Consider the following 10,420-nt stretch of genomic DNA (forward strand, 5'->3'; position numbering starts at 1 on the left):
CTCACACATCTTGGTCCCTCAGTACAAAATGTCATTTCATGGCTGCTAAATGTCCCATATGTACAGCAGAGGAAAGCACCAGTGCTGGCTTGCGGACCCCTGATCACTGCAGCACCATCTTTTGGCTGAAACCTGTCTTCTGTGGTTCATTAGAGACCAAGTATCTTTGCAGCAAATGCCTACAGCAAAGGGGATTGTGATCTGTCAGGATCATCTTTGAAAGACAGGCTACCTAGGGCTCTTGTGCCACCTTGCAATGCAAATTAGAAAAGCTTTAATCATGCATAGGGACCTACTTAATCAGCATTTATCACTGAAACCACAAAATCCAGGATTGTCTGTGAAATCCCATGAAATCAACAAAAAAACCATAATAAAAATAAAATGCCGGCTTCCCCAGTGGGAGCCAGTGATCCTTGCAGCTGGGAGGGGAAGGCGCCAGCTGGTGGGGTGGCACAAAGGGCAGCAAACAAAATCATCCTGCCTGGGCCTCTCTGCCAATCAGCACCGAGGGGTGTGACCACTATGAAATGCCCACAAAATCAGCTCTGCAAGCCATGAGCAGGCCACAAAAAACCCTTGTCTCACCTTCACCTTCTTACCTATGCAAGAGACACCATCCTCAGCCAAGTCTGTCCCAGGCTCGCAGAAGCAAATCACTTTCTGAGTCTCCAGATCAACCCGGCACTCATCCAGCTCACAATGACTGCAGTTCAGGTGTAACTTAATATCCACCTCTCCGTGCCCCTCTGTCACTAGGGATTGGATGAAAGAAGCTGAGTTTACTACTGTAATGATAGCCCCAAGGCTTTCCCCAGACTGTGACAAGACTGCTGCCAGATGGGGTGGTGAAGGTGCAAGCAGAGAAGAGCCAGGTGCCATACACAGCTAGTGGGACGGCCCCTGCCTGAAGGAGCTTGCTTTGTCCCCTGCTATCGTGACTCCCATTCAGCTTTCTTTGTTGACTGTATCTTGAGATTTGCAATAGGGAAGAGGAGATAGTGAGTATCTGAGCTAGTAGTTTTCACTTAGAAAAAAAGACTCCTCTGCTAAGATGGCCTTGGACCCCTTCGCAGCAGCTAGTGCAGGGCTGCAGTGCAGAGGATCAGCCAGGCTGGTGTAAAGGTGGACATCCAGCTTGAGTGAATTCTCTCAATGCAGCAAGATGTCTCGCCAGGGCTGTACTGCCTCTGTGGTGGCAGAGTGGGTGCTGTGTGGTGGGCTAAGGCCATGGTGGTGCAGTTTTCCACCATCCCTGGTGGGGCAAGACCCCCTGGGGTTATTGGGGGCTCAGGGGAATAAAAGTGCAAGTGGTCTCGGGACTTGTCTAGCTTAGTGGCTTCTGCCATTTGGGCTGTGCAAGTTATTGAGTGTTAAGTTCTCTCCCACCATCTCTGTCCTCCCCTGTCCCAAAAAACAAACAAACAACCCAACAAAACCAACAGGTTTTGGGTTGAATGGAGTCTTCCTTCCTTGTTTTCCTCAACCACTTGTAATAAAAGCCAAGGCACTGAAGGACCAGGTTTGGAGAACATGCCTGAAGAAGGAGCTTTCTTGCCTTCTCTCAATAAACCAGAGGTCAGGAAATTCACCCAGCGCATAGGAAATAAGGTTCAGTTCCCTGCTGTCCTTGTGGAGATGTAAATCCGCATGCCTGCTCCCCAGAAGAGTGTCCAAGCCATGAGGCTACAGGGTATGTAAGGACTTCAGCAAGGCCTTTGACACTGTCTCCCACCCCATCCTCATTAAAAAACTAGGCGACTGTGGCATTGATGCCTACACAGTCAGATGGATTGCAGATTGGCTGAAGGGTTGCACTCAGACAGTGGTGGTGGATGGGTCATATTTGACCTGGGGAGAAGTGGGCAGTGAAGTCTCCCAGGGCTCGGTCCTTGGGCCTGCACTGTTCAATTTCTTTATCAGCGATTTGAACGACGGGGTGAAAAGCACCCTGTTTAAATTCGCTGAGGATACCAAAATTTGGGGTGAGGTGAGCATGCTAGTAGAGAGGAAAAGACTGAAGGAAGACCTGGATAGGTTACAAGGGTGAGCTAACAAAAACAGGATGCGCTTCAACACTGACAAGTGCAGGGTGCTGCACGTGGGCAGTAGTAACCAGCAGCACACTTATAAGATGGGAAACTCCCTTCTTGAGAGCATGGAGGCAGAAAGGGATCTTGGAGTCATTACTAACTCCAAGATGAACATGGGCCAACAATGCGAGGTCATGATGGACAGGGCTAACCGCACCTTGTCGTGCATCCACAGATGCATCTCTAGCAGGGCCAAGGAGGTGATCCTACCCCTCTATGCAACACTGGTCAGGCCACAGCTGGAGTACTGCGTCCAGTTCTGTGCGCCCCACTTCAGGAGGGATGTGGACAACATGGAGAGGGTCCAGAGGAGGGCCACACGCATGATCCGGGGACAACAGGGCAGACCCTGCAATGAGAGACTGCGGGACCTGAACCTGTTCAGCCTCACAAGAGAAGGCTGACGGGGTACCTGGCGACCGTCTATAAACTCACTAGGGGGGACCAGAAGGGTTTCGGAGAGACCTTGTTTCCCCTAGCGCCCGCTGGCATAACAAGGAACAACGGCATAAGCCGTTTAGATTAGACATCCATAAGAACTACTTCACTGTCAGGGCGGCTAGGATCTGGAACCAGCTTCCGAGGGAAGTGGTGCTGGCTCCTACCCTGGGGGTCTTTAAGAGGAGGCTTGATGCCTCCTGGGATCATTTGAGCCCAGTTTTTTCTCCTGCCCAGGCGGGGGGTTGGACTTGAAGATCTACAAGGTCCCTTCCCACCCGACTTCTATGAGTCTATGATTCCATGACAGGTGTATGTTCAGTGTCTTTTGCTGATGAGCCTCCATGGAGCAGAAAACTCTTTAAAAAACGCACTGAGAAAGAGACGGAGACACAGGGCGTGTGTAGACAACACAAGAGACAGAGCAACAGAGACAGACAAAGACAGCAAATGGCTATCCCCTGGTGGGCAGGATGCTCACCTGGGAGGTAAGAGACCTCATTTCCACTCTGTTCCTTGCCTGATTCAGAGTGGAGAGCTCTCCTAGTCTTTCACCACACAAGAGCATGCTCAAACTAATGGGCTACAGGACATTCTGGCACCAGCCTCCCTCAGTGTCTCCTGCTGACACAGTGCCACTTTGTATAAAGTATTTACATGGTCATTGAGCCAGAGGGAGAATAACACTCTGCCCTGGTGGTTGGGGTGTTCCCCTGGGAAATTGGACACGGGGGGGGGGGGTTCAGTTCCTACTCCAGTGAATATATAAGTAATTTACTCATGACAGAACAGCAAACCTGTCCCTGGATAGCCTTTAGCCTTGCATTTAGGACCCTTCCCAACAAGCTGTTTAAACTTCCTCCAGCAAAAGGAGGGGACAGGCTCGGGGTTTCCCATCTTCTGGGTACATGATCTGACACCCTGGCTATTAAGCAAGACAGAGAACCTTCAGGTATGTGGTCAATCTAGCCCTTTAACTACCTTTGCTTTTATTACAAGTTGGTCCAAAAATGAACCTGTTCTGGCATTTCCAAACTGATCTGTCATTTTTCATTTTGGACAATACTGTTGGATGATGCTGATTTGAACTCACAAATAGTTTCTGCTGAATTTTTGATGAATAAATGGATTTCCAAAAATAACGTCATTCAGCTGTACTGCCACTACACAAGGGAAATCAAGATCAAGTCACTGAGTCCAGACTAGGAAGGCTGTGCTAATGCAGCTTATTCCATCTCTGAGGATGGGGGAAGTAGTGCACTTCTCTTTTCCACGGTCTCCCTGGGTCTGGTCAGGAGTTTTAATGGTGATGGGCTCAGCGAATAAACATTGAATAAGTCCACTCTCACCTTGCAACACCAACAGAAGCAGAACCTATAAATCTCAGACTGGCAGCTGGGGGCAGAGGCCTTTTAGATTAAGTAGTCCACACTTTGACAAGAGTAGGAGTTTTTCCTCTAGTATATGCTTAAAGGTTTTGTCCAGTTCTGTTTTAAGCAACTCAATTTTGAGGAGGCTTGTACTGCCACTTCTCTTGGGAAGACTACCCCCAGATTAACAGATGTCACAGCTAGAGAATGCTTCCTAGTTAGCCTCAAGTTTCTTTTGCTCATTCCCTTTCATCTCATTAGTCCTAGTTATTAGACTTTGGTCTATCCTAAACAATATCTAGCCCTCATTTGTGTTCATAATAACATTAGGGTACATCTCCTAAGGATCTTAAAGTGTTTTGCAGATGCAACCTACTAGAAACATAAAGGGAACTCACTATAACAGACTCCTGACCAACATGAATACCTTTCAGTGCCGGGGTGTATAAGATACCCATTGGATTAATAAAGGACACACCATCCTCCCCATCCATCTCGGGGTCATTCTCCGCTGCCGCATTGCCACCTACATCAAATCAGAAGGCACCTTAACATACTCTGGCTCATTAGAACAAAGCTGCAGTTAATTTTTGCAATATGCATGCGCATTCATTGTGTGAAGCATCCGAATGAGAAAAGGAAATTATTCAGTCCAAATATCCAGCTGGGCAGCTTAATGGATGATGGGAAGGTTTAGTAGATTGTGGTATGGGCTGCCGGTCTTTCACTTCAATAACATGTGTGGCTCTTAACAAAGAGAATTAATCTTTCAGTTCAAGTCCCTAGCAGACCATTGCTCTCTAAGCACAAACATCACCTTTAACCATTCGGATGCTGTGTAAAATAGTCAGACCCTCCTGTGCATTTTTTTGGCCAGCAGGCTGGAAGATGCCAGTGCTTGAGGGCCAGTTCTGCACAGTTGCTGATGAGGATGTGTACTTCACCAGCACAGAGAGTAACAATCATCTTTTCTCCAGCATCTCCTTCTCAACCTTTGGCTAGGGTGGTCCACCAAGAATGGGGGACAGAAGGAGTTTGCATGGGAGATGTCCAGGCATGCCTTGGACAATCAGAGGGTAGGTCAGGTAGCATGCATAGACCCCCTTCTTCTCCTCGCCATGCACAATAAAGAGAGGGTTGCTGTCCCCTTTCATTATCCTTGGCAGAGGAGAAAAAGCACAATGCAAAAAAACACATTCTCCTGTGTGATGCATTCTGTTGGGGAAAAAAACTGTTATGCATAACATCATCATCACAGTACATGGGGTCAAGCTAGGTATTCAGACTAACTGCTTCCCTTTAGGGTTTTCAGTCTACCCTGGCCTTGATTTCAAGCCACTTGGGTTATCGCTAACTATGGGTAAGGACTCAAGATGCAGGGTTGCCCAGGAGGGCTTATTAAGGGATTGTGGTGCCTTTCACTGCAGCTTGAAACAAGCTGTGCAGTGGTAACTTGGTGTCACTGGCTGCCCTGAGGCCTACTGGCCATGGATTAGTGACTTCAGTTAAGTTCATTGTAAACTAAAACCATCACCAGAGTTATTATAATCGGCCTCCTTGTTGGCAGTCTAAGCACAGGGCCCGAGAACTGGACGATGGAGACTGAGCTGCCTGCCTTGCCCCTGGGGGTTATCCATCCAGGGATGAGGCATGCTGGCAGTAGGATAGGGCAGAGGAAGTTTGCATTGCCACTCTGCATGCTGACTCTCTCTTAGGTGTACAGCCTGCTTGCCAGCCTCCATGGCAAAGGCTCCCACGGGCAGGTGCAGACAACATGACTGCAAAGCTGATGGCTAATACTTTTTCACCATCCCAACCACGAGTGAAAGGGCTTGGCTTTTTATCACAATTCAAGAACCACGGCAGGATCTTGATGGTGTCATTTCCAGACTGCAAAGCCAAGATTCCAGCTGAAGAACTGACATCTGGCTATTTGCTTAAAAAGCTAAATACATATATATTCACACAGAGCTAGAGGCAACACATCAACATCCTATTAAACAACAGTCATATATAGATATATACCAGTGATAAGAGAATTTCTGATCACTAAAGGAGGGGAAGGGACACCTTGAACAGGAAGCCACTTTACCTATATATCCTCCGCCTCCTCCACCTGAGGAGCACCCCCCTCCACCCCCTCCGAAACCCCCTCTTGTCTCCCACCCCCACTTCTTCGTGGCCTGGGGGCAGGATCTTCCTCCAGTAGCACCTTCCAGCAAGGACTTTCCTGACCACAGGAAGGAAGTGTTATCATTCCAGCCACCTCCACCACCTGCAGTTAAGAGGAAAGAAAACAACCCAGCTATGTTTCTGTTACATCTGGAAAACATATACATCAGCAGAGTGAATACTCATTCAAAGTCCCGCAGCAGCAGGTAGACCATCATATAGTGCCATTAAAGCTGGGGATGGGAATCAGGATTCCTGGGTTCTATTCAAAGTTCTGCCACTAATGTGCTGCCTGACTTTTTATCACGGGGGCTCTCTGCCTTTTTTCACTTGTCTGTGAAGAGAACAACATGGTAACAAAACCAGGACATAAAATAAGTACTGTCTATGAAAAATTTGGGGAGTTTTTTAGACCATTTCCTGCTTTTCAAGAGAAACTAGACACCAAGCTTTTTGGGTTTTTGAAAAGGAAATTTCATTTAATTATTTTTTCATAAAACCAGAACATTTTTTAAAGAATTGATGTTATTTTTCATGACAAAGATCATTTTTCTTCCAAAAAAAGTTTTGGATGATAGTGCTTAGCCAGCTCACAGTGCAACGTGCTGTTGCCCTCCATTGGATGTACAGCTCTGGTTGGCAGATGGGTGACAATTAACAGAGAATACATATGCACTGCACAGTTCATGTAGCTCAGATGCCAAAGGCAGTAGAGCATTGATCTCTATGAGGGTCAATTTACCATGCTTCTTGGTCAGAGATAGACTGGGTAGCCCTACACTGCACTGGTTTGGGCAGACATGCCCACACAATCATCTTTATCTGGAGTGCAGGGACTAGGGCTTTGGAAGATTTAATCTGAATCATTTTTGCTGCAAACAGACTTTGAAAGGTCTCAGCTTTGTCCTGATGTGGAAATCACACACATTTTTTGTGCTACAGGAAAACTGCTTGCCATCCAGTTCTACAGACAATTCAAGCAACAATGCCTTGACCCTCATGGAAGGGCTTGCTTGGTCTTTGGTGTCTTTGGGGTGGGTACATTAAGCTGATGCCTGCTTCAGCCACGGGAAGGCTGTTAAGTGGCTGCACTAGAGGACTGCCAGCACAATTTTCATGAAGTGTCCACTAGAAATTTCATCCCTATGGTGGCTGTAGCTTGGGAGAATCTCACATTTGCCTGGCAAGCATTTTCTGAACAAAGTAAACCTTCCTTACCTGCAGCTCCTGAATTTCCATTCAGACCTGGAACTGAAGAATCATTCTCCAGCCTTTCTGGATGAAACGTGTCTGTTTTGGCCCTGTAAGCCCTGCCACCACCTCCTGCTGCTATTAGCAAGGGAACTGGCTCTCCATTCTCCATCTTAATTGAGAAATGAAGCTGGGGTTTAGGCTGTCAGACATGCAAATAAAAGTTCATCCCACAGGCTAGTTACTGCTATGTACTAAGCAAGCCCCCAGGACTGCTCAGCAGTCCAAATTACCATTGCATTATTTATGTATCTGTCTCCTAAAGATTAATGAATATCCTGGTCCCACTACATACTGTAATGGAAAACAGCAGAATCAACAGCCTTATGTATTGTACACCACAGTGCTGATGGCTCTTGTAAAGCATGTAATGTTTTTCTGTGATGGAGTGCATTGCTCTATGGTGTGCTGCTCTGTGCAGTAGAGCACAGTGGTGCCAGCAGTCACATATACCATACTGGGCACATTTGATTGTGCAGATTTACTGTTACACGATGCATGCTGATTTGAAGCATACTGAGAACACCAGAAGCCGTGGTTTTAAATGCATGTTGATAGACTTAGCCAGCCTTTATCACAATATGAGTGACCTGTGATACAGCTCACTGGATTTTGGATATAGGCTGTGCCTACAGCAGACAGAAAAAGATCCCAAATGTTCCACCGCAGAATTCAAAGGCTACAGCCAGGGCTCTATATAGTCTGCAATTCCACAGCTGCAAAAACTGCTGTGGGGTTTGCGCCTGTGGCAGGAATAAGACTCCAGAATTGTGGCTTTCATTTAAAACAAGTAGCATAAGCCCTTACAGTTATGCAGAGAACCTTTTACATGTGAGCAGTGTGAAGCGAAGTGGCCCTGTCTGTATTGGAAGACAGTCCTAGCAAAGCTCTAAGTGTGAATAGCCTCTCATTTCAGTGAGGGGAACAAGTTCTCTCTTAATGCACAGCCATGCACTGTATATATAAGTTTGATCAAAGTTCACTTTAAGGCTCCTTTACAGCCTCCAAATGGGAACAGGAATCAGGCCGACAGCACTTTTGTTGTTCCAAGATGAGATGGAAGGGACCCTTAATAAACAGTGGAGTGCTTTCATAGCGAAGGCTGTAGCAGCATGCACTACATTTATAGAATAAAGTATAATGGTTGTGCTCCTATACCTTAAATATGTAAGTTGCTCCTCCACCTCCTCCACCTCCTCCTGCCCATTCACTGACACTCTTGTTCATCCGAATCTCTTCTTCAATCACATTATTTTCTCCAATGCAAACTTTCTGTATAACATGGTTCGTCTGCAGGCAGAAGAGCAAATCCGAGTTCAGATTAGGGGGATGGACAAACATACTTTTTACTTAATTCAAAGGGGGATGGGGAGCTGCCAACTGGGAGCAGGAATCAGTTGTTATGGTGCAACACTTACCTGTGTATGGTCCTATAAACATATGAGCAAAATCATCCTAACTTTATCCCTAAATGAAAGGGGTTAAAGTCTTCCTACGCTTGTATCCCTATAGAATCATGCAGATGTAACATCCACCTTGTATCACCAGATGTGGAAACCTTCCATATCCATCTGTACCTCAGGAGTCTCCATGTTGTTGTACATGCTAAACTAAGCTCATCAGCTACAAAAGCCTCACATTGCTTTCTCCTCAATATTTGCATATGAATTATCCAATCCAGCTTCCAGCAAAATTAATATGAACCAAAAATGACAAAACTATTGGTGGAGAATCCTACCCTTGGCTCTGCTATTGCTATTGGCCAAAGTCATTTGCTTCTTTTTTAACTGAATAATTTTGAAGTGAATTCAGTCAATTTTAAAAAGTGCCCAGCAGAGAGCAACAGCTGCAGGATCTGTCCCATATATTTCAGTGGGCTTTACAACAGAAGATACCGCCTGCATTGTACAAATGGAGAAATAGAGACACTTATGGCTGATATGACTTACAGTAGCAGAGTCAGGAATAAAACCCAAGTTTCCATGTCCAGCATCCTATTCAGTAGACCATGCTGCTTGCGTGCTTCGCTCCTGACTAGAGTATGGCTAGTTCTGGTCTAATTCATATTCCTGATGCATGCAAAGATGTGACTGCAGTGGATGTAAACCTAGCTAAGCTAGCTTTAAACCAGCTGCTCAGGAACACTAGCAATGTAGCCATGGGAACACAGCATGGGTTAACCACATCCACAGTTGTCTGCTATCCTCAGCAGGTTTTGCAGTCCACATTAAACTCTGTGCTACCACAGCTTGTGTGCTAGAAGAAGTAGGGTAGGCCACTGCCACTGCCACAGGCAACATGGCAGCCTGTGCTGCCCCATGCACCACTGATACCCATGGCACAGAGCTGCCCTGTTACACCTCTGGCTGGTAATACCAAGTGTAGCTTGGTCAGGTGCATCTGCAGGGTAGGCAATACCCTCAGAGTGACAAAGCTTTCATGTCTCGTGAAATGTTTGTTCCCGCCCCACTCCACTACCGGTTAGTGCCAAATGCAGAGATGGATCCCCATCTACCACGAGAAAATCCACTAGGGAATCCTCTGAGTCCTGTAACTCATTTCAAACAGACAAATGGATAGTTTTAACTACCATCCCAATAAACTGCTCCTGAGCCAATGACCTGGAAGCAACAAAGCAGTAGCTGGGTGACTACTCATGCATGCTGTTCACTTTGCTCTTATCTCATTGTCTGACTGAAGTCACTCAGAGCAGCTCAAGTGTTCCAGGGGAGCAGGGTTTAGCTCTGGGTATTTCATTTGGTGCCAATCTGGCCTCTAGTTCATGCTAATTTCATCTGGATGCCACTTATGCCACTCTCAGTCTCTCTTATTATTTATATTTGGAAGTATCCATGATTATTCTCTGGCAAAGTACAACCCTCCCTCTGTTTCTTCCCCTTCTTCACACACAAGTGTTTTGCTGTGGGAGAAGACCTTGATGTAAACCCCTTCCCAAACTAGAACTGAAATGTTTTGTTGCTTATAAAATAGACCCTAGAAGTTGCCAGCTGTGGACCACCAGGAAAGGACTTGATTTAGAGTTTGGGAGGGAATGATTAATAAAATGACAAAGTGCATTGACCCAGAGAAACCAGT

General features: G+C 46.3%; 1 protein-coding gene across 1 annotated transcript in view; it reads right to left on the bottom strand.

The window, feature by feature from the left end:
• Nucleotides 1–8,446, bottom strand: part of LOC149873569 (ALK tyrosine kinase receptor-like) — a 50,227-nt gene extending 41,781 nt beyond the window's left edge. The window contains exons 1-4 of the mRNA XM_090047220.1: nt 7,292–8,446; nt 6,068–6,176; nt 4,329–4,427; nt 603–755 (exon numbers count right to left, since the gene is read on the bottom strand). Coding sequence (XP_089903346.1) covers nt 603–755; nt 4,329–4,427; nt 6,068–6,176; nt 7,292–7,312 — 382 coding nt within the window. The 5' untranslated portion in view covers nt 7,313–8,446. The remainder of the gene's footprint in view (nt 1–602; nt 756–4,328; nt 4,428–6,067; nt 6,177–7,291) is intronic.
• Nucleotides 8,447–10,420: the final 1,974 nt, after the last annotated feature.

The sequence above is a fragment of the Crocodylus siamensis genome, chromosome 1 (genome assembly GCF_052110815.1).
Source record: "Crocodylus siamensis isolate JL-2025a chromosome 1, ASM5211081v1, whole genome shotgun sequence".
NCBI classification, from domain to species: domain Eukaryota; kingdom Metazoa; phylum Chordata; order Crocodylia; family Crocodylidae; genus Crocodylus; species Crocodylus siamensis.